We start from the raw sequence: 14,933 nt of genomic DNA, 5'->3' as shown, positions 1-14,933 counted from the left end.
GAAAGTTCTTCTTTGTGGTGATAATGCCAAAATATCAAGTCGGCTCATTCGTCTTTCTCTTGATTGTTACTACGGGCCTCTTGAATATTCTCTTTTACTTTTTTTGTTATTTTTTTATTTGTGTATAATGCAGCTATTTGCTTTTTTTTTATCATTGATAGGAATTTATCTTGTTAAGACCCTATGAATCGCTTGAACCCCCAGATTCATACTAGAACCACGATGATTCAATAAAACCCTAAAGCTAAGCACAAAGATTCCTTGAGTAAGAACCATTGGATCATCACTTATTTAATCAATAGGATAGGTATTATGACTAATAATACAAAAAAATTTGTCTGTTGGTTAAACAAAATAGGCATAAAAAGGAGTTTGAAATAAAAAAAATCTTTCGATTTATAACTTCTAATTCTTTCTTTGAAAGACAAATTTTTTTGAATCCGATTTCGAGGTCTGAATATTAAATATGAATCATAGTTCAAATATTTCTTGATCTATTTTAGCTATTCCGTGTTTCAGATACCAAAATGAATATCCGACGAGGTAGAACCATCTCTATAAGATGACAGACTCATTTTCTGTATTATCAATAGGATCTATTATAACAAGTCACACACTCATATTCCGGAAATACAGAAAGAAAGAAATTCCGCGATCGAACTACCAAAAGGCAATAGAAATAGGAGCCCTAAAAATTCACTTTGGATTGAAAGGCTAGAACTTCCTGGTTCTTTTGGATTTCATTTTCTTGTGGATTTAATTCATTGAAATTCCATCCAGTAAAACGGACGAATTATAAATTTCCAAAATAATAGATAGGAATACTGCAAATAAAGCCATTGCAACTCCCATCAAAGGAGTAGTTCCCCACCCAGGAGCTACTTTACCATATTCCGAATTCAACGGTTTCAATAAAGCCCCTACGGTAGTAGGTTTTGGACGAGATCTAGAACTACCCTCAACGGTTTGTGTAGCCATAAATCCGATTATATTCATTGAGATCTGTTGACTTTGTATACCATTCCGTTGTAAATAAATGATTTTATCATAGATCCATTGTGGTCTTAAAATTATATAATAATGGAAACAGCAACCCTAGTCGCCATCTTTATATCTGGTTTACTTGTAAGTTTTACTGGGTATGCTTTATATACCGCTTTTGGGCAACCCTCTGAACAACTAAGAGATCCCTTCGAGGAACACGGAGACTAGTCAAAGTAATGAGCCTTCCATATTGGAAGGCTCATTACTTCAATTGAGATAATAAAAAATCATTTCATTTTTTAGTTGGAACTTTAGGAGGTTCCCGAAAAAAGATAGCGAAAAAAATTATCCCTAGAGTAGAGACTAATAGAAATGTATAAACCAATGCTTCCATAGATTCGATTGTGGTTTACAATTATAGCTTCCATACCTGTTTACTTGGGGTTATTTTCCCGATAATGATAAAAAAGGGCGGTAATTAAAATCAAGATTGCTCTAGTATCCTATGTCAAATCACAAAGCAATGTTGTATTAAACCCCTTGTCTTCGTGTAGTTGGATCTCCAATTTTTTGGAATGCGCCAAATTCTACTTGAACATCCAAATCGGGGTCAATACCAGCAAAAACATCTCTGAACAAGGTTCTAGACCCATGCCAAATGTGCCCGAAGAAAAAGAGTAGGGCAAAGGAGGCATGTCCAAAAGTAAACCAACCCCTCGGACTACTACGAAAAACACCATCAGATTTCAAAGTAGCACGGTCTAATTCGAAAATTTCACCCAATTGAGCACGTCTAGCATATTTTTTCACAGTAGCAGGATCGCTATAGCTGACTCCGTTAAGTTCGCCACCGTAAAACTCAACAGTTACACCTACTTGTTCAACGCTATACTTAGATTCTGCTCTTCTAAAAGGAACGTCAGCTCTAACAATTCCGTCCCCATCTATCAAAACGACCGGAAAGGTTTCAAAAAAAGTAGGCATACGGCGTACAAAGAGTTCACGTCCTTCTTTATCTCTAAAAATGGGGTGTCCTAACCATCCAACAGCTATTCCATCGCCGTTGTCCATTGAGCCCGCTCTAAATAATCCTCCTTTCGCAGGATTATTGCCAATGTAATCAAAAAAGCCAATTTCTCGGGAATTTTCGACCAAGCTTCCGATAAACTTTGATTTTCGGCTAACCCAGCACTTATTCGTCGGTATATTTCTTGCTGAAAGTATCCCTGATCCCATTGATAACGAGTCGGGCCAAATAATTCGATCGGAGTAGTTGCTGAACCATACCACATAGTTCCGGCAACAACAAAAGCTGCAAAAAAGACAGCAGCGATACTACTAGAAAGAACGGTTTCAATATTGCCCATACGTAATCCTTTGTATAGACGTTGAGGCGGACGGACACTAAGATGGAATAGACCGGCTAATATGCCTAATGTCCCTGCTGCAATATGATGAGAGGCTATTCCTCCTGGAACAAAAGGATCAAAACCTTCCACGCCCCATGCTGGACTTACAGGTTGTACTTTTCCAGTTAGTCCATAAGGATCGGACACCCATATTCCGGGCCCGTACAAGCCTGTTACATGAAATGCACCAAAACCAAAACAAGCCACCCCGGAAAGAAATAAATGAATTCCAAAAATCTTAGGCAAATCCAAAGAAGGTTTTCCTGTACGTTCATCAGAAAATATTTCTAGATCCCAATACACCCAATGCCAAATAGCTGCCAAAAAGCACAAGCCAGAAAACGCAATATGCGCTCCGGCCACACCTTCGTAACTCCAAATCGGGATCCGTTATAGTCCCCCCTGTAATACTCCAACCGCCCCATGAATTGGTTATTCCTAAACGAGTCATGAAAGGTATAACGAACATACCCTGTCTCCACATTGGATCAAGAACGGGGTCAGAGGGATCAAAAACTGCTAATTCATACAGAGCCATCGAACCGGCCCAACCAGCAACCAGAGCTGTATGCATGATATGGACAGAAATCAAGCGGCCGGGATCATTCAATACGACGGTATGAACACGATACCAAGGCAAACCCATGGAAATACCCCTTTATCAAAGAAAAATGACACTATGTAACTTTATTGCATTGGAAAAGACTATGACTATGCAATGGATCCCTTTTGTTCCATAGATTATCTCGGAACAAGGGTTAATATTTGTTCTATTCTGTTGGTAATAATGGAACAATTAGGTTTGTAGGAACAAAGAGAAACAAATCTATTCTATACCCGATAAGTAGCAATACGCAATGGGGAGTTGATACCAGCGTCTATCAGTAAATGCTTTCATACTTGTTCATAATTGGAAGGCTATATTAGTAAGAATTTTCCTTTATTTATTCTCTCTTCTTAAACTAAACCTTTCTAATCTATGCAGAAAATCGAATTAAAAGAAGGTTGATATTATAAAGACAATAATCCTAAATCCTAATTATTACGTTTCCACATCAAAGTGAAATAGAGTACTTAATTATTTTTCTTTCATTTAATGCCTATTGGTGTTCCAAAAGTTCCCTTTCGAAGTCCTGGAGAGGAAGATGCATCTTGGGTTGACGTATAGTGCGACTTGTCAGATATATTGGGTCATATGGGATTTTCCCGTTCTCTCTCCCGATTGAGATATCCCCCTTTCGCCCAAGAAAGATTGATTGAATCATCCAAAATTTGGAGCGTGAAATGCAATTAGATCCTTTTTTTAGTTTTAGGGGGATTCAGATTAATATTATCAATTAGAATAATTTATGGTTGGCTCAGTTGGACCAAAAAAATGAAGTATCCAGGCTCCGCTTATAAAAACCCCAATCCCAATTGGGAATATATTGCAAATTACTACTTGTATTATATAGTTTATTTACTTTAAACTCTTAATCGTTTCAATTTGAAATTCAAAATAGAAAAAGAGCTATCTTAACCTTAATCACTCAATTAAAGTAATGAATATAATATGTTGAATATTGAAATTGACGAAAGAAACGATATGAAATAAAAAAAAAGGGGAAATTTTAAGAACAAAAACAAGTGGTATTGGAAACATTTGCCCTATATGTGCAAATCAAAATCGGGCAGATCTTTACCCGGAGTAGAGCATAAACCTAAAAAAAGAAAAGAGACCCATTCAAGAACAAGAAAATGACATCGTGATTTGGATTGGATCTCGATGATATGATACATCAATGAAAAGTAAGTTCATTAATTTTTTTTTCGATTTTAGTAGAATTTTATTCTATTATTATATGGGTAATTTCGGGAAAGGAACAAAAAGTAATCTTTCTTGAAAAATAGAAAAGAAGACCCTTGATTATTCATTATAAGTTGAAAAAACCTCGATGAAAAAAAAAGGATATAAAATCTACACATTGATTTTTTTTCACAATTTTGTTTGAACCGTATGCATCAAAAGGTGCATGTACGGTTCCTAAGGGATACAATTTTACCCTAATCAACCGACTTTATCGAGAAGATTACTTTTTTTAGGCCAAGAAGTCGATAGCGAGATCTCAAATCAACTTATGGTCTTATGGTATATCTCAGTATCGAGGACGATACCAAGGATTTGTATTTGTTTATAAATTCTCCTGGCGGATGGGTAATACCCGGAGTAGCTATTTATGATACCATGCAATTTGTGCGACCAGATGTACATACAATATGTATGGGGTTGGCTGCTTCAATGGGATCTTTTATCCTGGTCGGAGGAGAAATTACCAAACGTTTAGCATTCCCTCACGCTTGGCGCCAATGAGTTTTTTATTTGAGAGAAAAAAGAAGACTATGCCTTCACCATATGAAATATTAATATTAAGTAATAATAGCATGGCACTTTGAATTCGATATGAGAAAATTTTGCTCGATTTTATTTTCAAAACATTCGATTATGTATCGAAAGAGTAGTATGAGATGAAGAGTATTCCCGATTTTTTTTTTATATCAGGAGTCCATTTCAGCGTCACAAACTTTTTTTTCATAAAAAAAGACTCTATTTATGTTTGAAAGAATACAAAAAAGCTTTCTTCCTTATTTTTCAGATCAAAAAGAAACTTTGGGATTGCTGAACTACAGACGAAATAAATATCTAAAGCAACGGAGCCATCATAGTATTTTTGAACTCCTACGAAAAGAAGGGTGGTAATTGGATAATTTACTGATCTGGATCTGATCGATCCTATATTTTCTCTTTTTTTTCAACGGAAAATGAAAGTAAATTCCATTGTATAGCCGTATGCAATGCGAAAAAGATGCACGTACGGTTGTTCAATTCTATCTTTTTTATTGTTATTCCGTATTTTTTCTCGTCGCCTCTTTGTGCGAGATAGAAGAATTTTTTTAGGATATATCATCAGGGTAATGATTCATCAACCCGCGAGCTCTTTTTATGAGGCCCAAACGGGAGAATTTCTCCTGGAAGCGGAAGAACTTTTGAAATTGCGCGAAACCCTCACAAGGGTTTATGGACAAAGAACGGGCAAACCCTTATGGGTTGTATCCGAAGATATGGAAAGAGATGTTTTTATGTCAGCAACAGAAGCCCAAGCTCATGGAATTATTGATCTTGTAGCAGTCGAATAAAAATAGTTAACCTTTGAAATTTTATATTGTTACTAGGTTTACCATTCTAGGTTTACTATTCTATTAACTAGAAATACATTCGGTTAGGATTGATCTAAACCAGCCCATTATGTATATGATTCAGCATGCCAACTATTAAACAACTTATTAGAAATACAAGACAGCCAATCAGAAATGTGACGAAATCCCCCGCGCTTCGGGGATGCCCTCAGCGCCGAGGAACATGTACTAGGGTGTATGTGTGACTCGTTCAGATTATAAACTGGAACAAAAACAAATGAAAGAAAACAATTTTTCCAGTATCAATGATCAGTACTGGTGAATAGTATAAAACTCCAGTCACTATCTAAAATGAATAAAATGAAAAAGATCTATTCATCTATTGGGTATGAAATTTATGGTCTCTATTGGTATAAATCGGGTTTAAGATAAGAAAAAATTTCCCATTGGTAGCGAACGTTATCCATTTAGCAGGGAATCTTCTTTTAAGAGCGCAAAATTCTGCTCCCATTCTTCCAAGAACGGACTAACAGGGTCAGCTATCCAGCTAACCTTCAAAATTAAATACCGTTACTGTACAGGTGGATCTCATTGTGAAAGACCTATTACTGGATAATTCATGGGTAGAGCCAACAAGTTTGAACTGTACAAGTTATCAATAAGATTCCGGAAATGAAATAAGGGGCTCCGGTGTATAGAGAGGACCTCACCGTTTAAAAAGTAACCATAGAAACGAAGGAACCCACTATTTCTTTAATCATCTATATTTAATTTGTCTTGTTTCAAAGCGAAATGTCGAAAAAAAGACAAAAAATAGTGGTTGGGAAGGTTATAGTAGCAAAAGCCATTGGAATTTTTATTTTATACATTGGAAAAATCCGTTTTGTTATTAATAGACCGGGGAAAAAAGAATAACTCAAAGAAATAAAATCAATTAGTTATTCATCAAAGTTTCATTTATTCAATGACTAGAGTTAAACGAGGATATATAGCTCGAAGACGAAGAAAAAAAATTCGTTTATTTGGATCAAGCTTTCGAGGGGCCCATTCAAGACTTACTCGAACTATTGCTCAACAGAATATTGCTCAACGCAGTAATTCTCGAAAAGGGGGTATACTATAATTATAACAAATTTATACACGATCTGTACAAGAGACAGTTGCTTCTTAATCGTAAAATACTTGCACAAATCGCTATATTAAATCCGAATTGTATTTATATGATTTACAATGAGATCATAAAAAAAGAAGATTGCAACAAATATCTCGAAATGATTTAAATCAAGTTTCCCGGAGTTTATTCTCCGGGAGTATAGAGTAGAAATTTGTCTGATAAAATACGATAAATAAAAAAAAATCAACAAATCCATTCAAAAAAATTTCCCAATTTTTATATTATCTTACGACGTGACAATCAAATTTAGATTCAATTCAATTATCAACTAAATAAAGAATAAGTCTATTATTTTATTTATTTTTGGTTCTAAAACTCGCAGTTCTAGTAGTCGACTCGGTTCTTTCAAATTGTTTCTCATTATTAAGAAAAGGTAACAAAGATAAAATACGAGCTTGTTTTATAATTAATCGTTGTTGTTTCAAGGTCAATCTATTTACTCGCCTAGATAAAATTTTTCCTTGTTCACTAATAAATCGACTAATTAAACTCATATCAATTCGATCCCCCGATTGAATCGGGGGCAAACGCCGACGAAAAGATCGCTTGGATTTAATAAAGGATCGCTTGGATTTATCCATAGTTTGTTTAGTTTATTCCTTATACCGAAAATCCGATTTCTTAATTCTAATTTTTTTTAGGTCCAGTCGAAATAGGATTTTTTTTGTTTATATATATATATATATATATATATATATATATATATATGTATAATATATATATTATATATATATATATATAGAAGTGAGTTCATATGAGAATGCATACTTATATGAGAAATGAGAATGAATTTTACACGCTATAACTCTTATGAATAAGTAATGTAACTCTAATGAAAAAGTGATGTAACTCCAAAAACAAAATATTTGAATTTTCAAAATTCAAAAAAACAAAAAAAAATTTGAATTCAAAATTTTTAGAGGGATATAACTCTAATGAATAAGTGTTGTAATTCTAAACCAATCGTGTGGTTGAGATTCATTCTCATTTCTCATGTAAGGAGCATTCTCATGTGATCTCGCCTCTATATATATATATATATATATATATATATATATTATAATAATAATATGAATTTAATATATATTAAAAAAATAGTAAATAATATATAATGAAAATTGTTTTGTCCCCTTACTTGAAAGGCTAATCGAGAGACGTTCGGGTCGATCTATTTCTTTATCTCTCCATGAATTGTATGTTTGTAACAATAGGGACAAAATTTTCGCAATTCCAATCGACTAGGCGTATTGTGGCGATTCTTTTGAGTAATATATCTGGAAACGCCCCGTGATCTCTTATTAACACTCTTTCGAACACAACTAGTACATTCCAAAATAACTTTTACTCGGACATCTTTACCCTTAGCCATGAACCTCCTTTGGATATTTGATTCAAGCAGAAAAGTTGCAAAAATAGAAATACAATTCAAAAAATTTTGTTGAAATCAATAGAGTAATAATAATATATTAAGTAAAGAAATACTACGTAATCAAATTCAAAAGGTTTCTAATTAGATTTCTAATCACAGTATTTCATTTAAGTATCGTGTATAATACTCTTACCCTAGACCCGCATTTTTTTTTCATTTCCATTCGAGCCTGAACCTAAGTTTTGATGAGGTTGAATCCACTTTTCTTCTTGACTAACCCCTTCCCTTTTTTTTCTCAAAAAAAAAAAGAAGGGGTTAGTCACAAATAGTTGATTCTATCTCTAATCTTCCCTAACCCCTTCCCGTATCAATAACTAGAATCAAAAAAAGGGGAATGTCAACGCATCTGGGAAAAACCGATTGATTTCTATTAATAGACCAGCTAAAGACCCAAACCATAAAGTACTTAGTACCGGTGCCACGGAAAGATATGTTTTGAAATCTCGCATTGAAAGTCCTCCTTTTTAATTTCTTTAATGTCTAAAAGAAAAGTAATACATATCTAATTTATGATCCGATGTATATATGATAATTAAAGACTACTTGTGTTTGTACACAAAATTCCTAAGCTAAGTCAAATTAAAATCGACTATAATATAGTCGATAAGATCTTTTTTTAACAAAAAGAATAGCATGCCCCTTCCTGCTGAACTGAGCATTTCTGAGAAGTATTTTTAGTTTACGGCATACTTTCAGATACAAATTCTTTCTATTATACCTTATATGATACGAGACCAAAAAGAAGAGGAAATGGCAGGGCAAATTAAATTATGTATTTTTATGGGAAATAAGGATGTGGAAAACAAGACAAGGATTCTTTACAATTACACTATAAAACCAATTGAATTGAAAGGGATGTAGCGCAGCTTGGTAGCGCGTTTGTTTTGGGTACAAAATGTCACGGGTTCAAATCCTGTCATCCCTACCTAATTACTTTTACTCTGAGAAGTAAGGAGGAATTAATGGAAATTTTGATTAAAATTAGACATATGTAATCTCTCATTTTTTTTTGTTGTATAATATGAGCACTATAAGAGGGGGGGAGGGTGAATTATAGTGAGAGAATAAGTTATACTTTTTGCGGAATTAAAAGTAAACTTGGGAACAAACAATGGGAACACGAGAGATCTAGCGAGGAAAAACTTCCTAGGCCTAGTAGGAAGAAACAACCTCAACCACAAGGGATTTTAAAAAAACTTTCCACTATAATAGGCCAAAACAACTCTGATTACAACCTATTACTTTTCTCTTGATATTTTCAACTTAAGTCACTCAACTCAAGTTCCCAACGACAGTTCCCACAACTGACGTTCCTCTCAACTTCACACGAAGTTCCTTTCTCTTTCTCTTTCTCTTGCTTCACTCAAAGCTTCTCACACTTACAAGAGTTCACTCAAACCCTTTTCTCAAAAATACACTTTGTAAAACAATGGAAGAGTAATAAACTTGATTAAGTAAGTATGAATTCTCTTAAGGAAAAGGCACTGACTCTTTTAAATAAATAAGGCAAATTAGCTAAGTCAGACACCCATTTGGTGTGACTAATAAAAGTCAGACACACTTTGTTCAACTTAATTAGGCGCCTATTTATAGACAATTAAGACAAGACATGTTCTCTACTAATTAAACCATTATCACATGATCTCCATGATTTTAATTAATTAATTAAATTAAATTAAATATTCTATGTCAAGTAAAACATCCCACTAATCCACTACTTCACTCCATAAGGGAAGCAGTAACATATTACGTGGTTTTACAAAACTTGGAGAATAATTAAACTCATTTAAATTAATTAAATACTTGGAGGATAATTTAACTAAGCCACTAAATCCACTAACTAGAAAAACGTGTAGCAGTATCTTTGTAGGCGTGTAATCCAGTTTTTAGGAAATAAAATAACTTATTTACTTTAGCTAGTTTTTAGGAAAAATATCTTTTTAAAATATCTTTGATAAATTCGAAAAACAATTTTATATTTTGAAAACCGACAAGATATTATTTTTGAAAACAAAATCTTTTAAATAAAATATAAAAGATAAAAGATAAAATGATAAGATTTGAAAATCTGTTAAATTAAAATAAGAAAATCTTTTTTTACAAATCTTTTCCTAACAAACTTAAACTAAATTCCTAAAATAGTGGATCTTGGTTAAAACAACCCTAAAAACTCTAACTAACATATTGGGTGCATATTTAAGCTAGGCGCACAAACTTTGTTTCTTTCAAATTGATGAAGTTCATCTTGCATAGCTACGATCCAATCAGCATCAGTGAGAGCTTCTTCATGGTTCTTGGGTTCCATCATAGAAAGAAAAGCATGAAAAGCACAAAAATTTCTCACTTGAGATCTCGTTTGAGTTCCCTTGTTAATGTCACTATGAGTTCCACTAGATGGGAACGATGAGTTTTCCAAGGCTTTGGTTGGAAATCCTGGAAGGAAACTTTATTTCTTTGATTATCTTCACTTCCCTGTTCTTGGGAACCAGGCTTAACAATAGTGGATTCATTCACTTGTGTATCATCACCTAGTTCTTCTTCTCCTTCACTGGGAACAGGAACAGGATGCTGTTCCCTAGGCTTTGTTCCCATGACTTTGTCTTCCAAAGTCTCATCAATAAGACTTTGATCTTTTGCCAATCCTATTTCGAAGCCATCATCAACTTGTGTGCTTGCATCAAATTTATCTGTTTCATCAAAAATAACATGCACACTTTCTTCTACACACATAGACCTTTTATTATAAACTCTATAAGGTTTGCTACTAGAAGAGTATCCTAAAAATACAGCTTCATCACTTCTAGCATCAAATTTTCCAAGATTTTGTTTCCCATTATTATGAACAAAACATTTACATCCAAATATTCTGAAATATGTAATATTAGGCTTTTTATCAAAATACTGCTCATAAGGAGTTTTATTTAATAAAGGTCTCACCATGGCACGATTTATAATATGACAAGCAGTATTCACAACTTCGGACAAAAAGTTCATAGGAAGACCACTAGCTATCAACATAGTCCTAGCCATTTCTTCTAATGTTCTTTTCTTCCTTTCAGCAACACCATTTTGTTGAGGTCTTCTAGGGGTGGAGAAATTGTGATCTAAGCCATTGTCTCTACTGAAGTCATCAAACTTAAAGTTCTCAAATTCTTTGCCATGATCGGATCTAATGTGTAGCAATTTTTGACCACTCAAATTTTGAACTTTCTTTGCAAAGACAAGGAACTCATCATAAGTCTCGTCCTTGCTAGAAAGAAAAATAACCCATGTAAATCTAGAGAAGTCAACTACAATAACCAACACATATTTCTTGCCACTCCTACTTTGTATCCTCATAGGCCCACATAAATCCATATGAATTAACTCTAATGGTCTTGTGGTACTTACCACATTTTTAGACTTGAAAGAGGACCTAACATGCTTACCTTGAGCGCATGCATCACAAACATGATCTAAATGAAACTTAATTGAAGGTAAACCTAAAACTAGTTCTGAAGTTTGTCAAGTAAATAAAAGCTAGCATGACCTAGATGCATATGCCATAACAATGAATCATCATCAATAACACTAAGGCTTGTAAACTTGTTTTTGGGAAGAAGGTTGAGATCCACAACATATGTGTTCCCTTTTCTTGTTCCTTCCGAAATGACATCCTTGGTGTTATTGTTGACAACAATTAAACATTTTTCACTATTAAACTTCACACAGTTCCCTTTATCACAGAATTGGGAAATACTCAACAAGTTATGCTTTAAACTATCAACTAGAAAAACATTATCTATGGAATGTGACGATAATTTACCAACTTTGCCCATGGCAACTATATTACCTTTCTTGTTGGCACCAAAAGTCACACTTCCACCATTATAGACTGAGAGTGAGAGAAATCTTGATTTATCTCCAGTCATATGCTTAGAACAACCACTGTCTAGGTACCATGTGTTGTTCCCCCTCACTCCAACCTCAAGAGATTCAATCTCTTCATCAGATTTGGAATTGTCAAGAGCCATAAGACATAAGTTTGCAGTCTCCTCATTTGGTTGAGGATCATCTTCTTCTTCGGAGTCAGAGTCTCCCCATGCAGCAACCATAGCTTTCTTCATGTCAGATCGAGTATAGGAACTTTTGTATTCCTTGTTCCTATCTTTGCTTCGTTCCCTTCCTTTGCCTTTTTCTTGTTCCCATTCGAGACACTCCTTGATAAAGTGCTTAGAGCTGCCACATTTATGACAAACAAGTTTGTTAGAATATTTCTTATTCTTACCTTTGTAGTCTCCATTTTTCATGTTCCTAAACATTCTTTTAAATTTTCGGACCATGAGAGCGGATTCCTCTTCATCAGTTTCTAAGTCTTCACTTTCATCAGCTTTTAAGGCAATTGATTTTTGCTTGGACATGTCTCCATTCTCATTGTCCAATTGCAGCTCATGAGTCATAAGGGAACCAGCAAGTTGTTCCACATTGAACTTCGTAAAGTCCTTAGTTTCCTGTAAGGCAGTTACCTTAGCCATCCATCGATCCCTAGGAAGGCTCCTTAGGACCTTTCGTACCTGTTCCTCAGATGTAATCACTTTTCCAAGCGATGTTAGTTCATTAATAATATTAGTAAAGCGTGTAAACAGGTCTTGCATAGACTCTTTTGATATCATTTGAAAAAGTTCATATTGGTTCATCAAAAGATCTATTTTTGATCTCTTAACTTCACTCGTAGCTTCATGAGTGGCTTCAAGAAGATCCCAAATTTGTTTTGTGGTTTTGAATCCCATGACACGATTGTGTTCATGAGGTCTAATACCACAATGAAGCAGTTTTATAGCAAGAGCATTCATTTCCATCTTTTCGAAATCTGCTTTATCAAAATCAGATATAGATTTAGGAATTACCTCATTCTTGTCATTAGTGGTAATGACTTCAAAATCACCTACCTCTATGACTCTCCATACCTGGTAATTGTCGGCTTTGATAAAGATCTCCATTTTGTTCTTCCAGTAGGTGTAGAACTTACTATTGAACATTAGTGGCCTCTGCGTAGGGTACCCTTCTTCCAGTTTCTCTCTAGTATTCTTATTTTTCAAGATCTTGAACTCAACAGGGTTTCCTGATTTTTAGAGTTCCCGCTCTGATACCAATTGTTGTATAATATGAGCACTATAAGAGGGGGGTGAAGTATAGTGAGAGAATAAGCTATACTTTTTGCGGAATTAAAAGTAAACTTGGGAACAAACAATGGGAACACGAGAGATTTAGCGAGAAAAAACTTCCTAGGCGTAGTAGGAAGAAACAACCTCGACCACAAGGGATTTTAAAACAACTTTCCACTATAATAGGCCAAAACAACTCTGATTACAACCTATTACTTTTCTCTTGATATTCTCAACTTAAGTCACTCAACTCAAGTTCCCAACGACAGTTCCCACAACTGACGTTCCTCTCAAACTTCACACGAAGTTCCTTTCTCTTTCTCTTTATCTTGCTTCACTCAAAGCTTCTCACACTTACAAGAGTTCACTCAAACCCTTTTCTCAAAAATACACTTTGTAAAACAATGGAAGAGTAATAAACTTGATTAATGTAAGTATGAATTCTCTTAAGGAAAAGGCACTGACTCTTTTAAATAACTAAGACAAATTAGCTAAGTTAGACACCCATTTGGTGTGACTAATAAAAGTCAGACACACTTTGTTCAACTTAATTAGGCGCCTATTTATAGACAATTAAGACATGACATGTTCTCCACTAATTAAACCATTATCACATGATCTCCATGATTTTAATTAATTAATTAAATTAAAGTAAATATTCTATGTCAAGTAAAACATCACACTAATCCACTACTTCACTCCATAAGGGAAGCAGTAACATATAACATGGTTTTACAAAACTTGGAGAATAATTAAACTCATTTAAATTAATTAAATACTTGGAGGATAATTTAACTAAGCCACTAAATCCACTAACTACAAAAACGTGTAGCAGTATCTTTGTAGGCGTGTAATCCAGTTTTTAGGAAATAAAATAACTTATTTAATTTAGCTAGTTTTTAGGAAAAATATCTTTTTAAAATATCTTTGATTAAATCGAAAAACAATTTTATATTTTTAAAACCGAAACATTTAAAAACCGGAAAGATATTATTTTTGAAAACAAAATCTTTTAAATAAAATATAAAAGATAAAAGATAAAAAGATAAGATTTGAAAATCGGTTAAATTAAAATCTGAAAATCTTTTTAAAATCTTTTCCTAACAAACTAAAACTAAATTCCTAAAATAGTGGATCTTGGTTAAAACAACCCTAAAAACTCTAACTAACATATTGGGCGCATATTTAAGTTAGGCGCACAATATTAGAGACTCTTAGGAGTTCCTAAATCAATTTTATGTCTTATTCCCTAACCTTGTTCTTATAGTGGAAGGTCTGTTCCTATCATGGGAACAGAACCAAGTTCCTTTAAGAATTCACTACGAACTTAATTAAGCTTTTACTCAACCTTAACATGAAGATAATAAATACACCCTAATGTATTCTAATCTTCATTCCATGCTTGATTCTTCACCACTCGAACATCTTTACTTCGATCTTGATTAATTCTCCGTTTTAATCTTCAATTAAGTATTCTCTTAGCTCGAGCATGAATTACCTTGCAACAACATAAATAAAATTTACCATGTCTTTTGTGGTTAGGTCATCTTCAAAACTCAAGGGTCAACTTTTATGATATTCTATACGATAGATAGTGTATGCATGCAGGATGTAGATAG

The 14,933-nt window shown here is 33.9% G+C and overlaps 2 protein-coding genes across 2 annotated transcripts in view; one reads left to right on the top strand and one right to left on the bottom strand.

Moving 5' to 3' along the window:
* LOC130591596 (DNA-directed RNA polymerase subunit alpha-like) overlaps positions 1 to 1,225 on the top strand; it is a 4,520-nt gene extending 3,295 nt beyond the window's left edge. The window contains 1 exon segment of the mRNA XM_057395093.1: positions 1 to 1,225. This exon segment is cut by the window's left edge and continues 2,503 nt beyond it. The gene's annotated coding sequence lies outside the window, so the exon portion shown is untranslated.
* LOC130591595 (photosystem II CP47 reaction center protein-like) lies at positions 137 to 3,469 on the bottom strand. The gene is given in 3 exon segments (XM_057395092.1): positions 137 to 2,108; positions 2,111 to 2,769; positions 2,771 to 3,469. Coding segments are annotated over 3 exon segments (1,521 nt in total). The 5' UTR covers positions 3,040 to 3,469; the 3' UTR covers positions 137 to 1,515.
* Positions 3,470 to 14,933: the final 11,464 nt, after the last annotated feature.

This window comes from Beta vulgaris, chromosome 5 (genome assembly GCF_026745355.1).
Source record: "Beta vulgaris subsp. vulgaris cultivar EL10 chromosome 5, EL10.2, whole genome shotgun sequence".
NCBI lineage: Eukaryota > Viridiplantae > Streptophyta > Magnoliopsida > Caryophyllales > Amaranthaceae > Beta > Beta vulgaris.
Note: the sequence above shows the minus strand (reverse complement) of the source record. Positions and strands in the feature narration are given on the sequence as shown.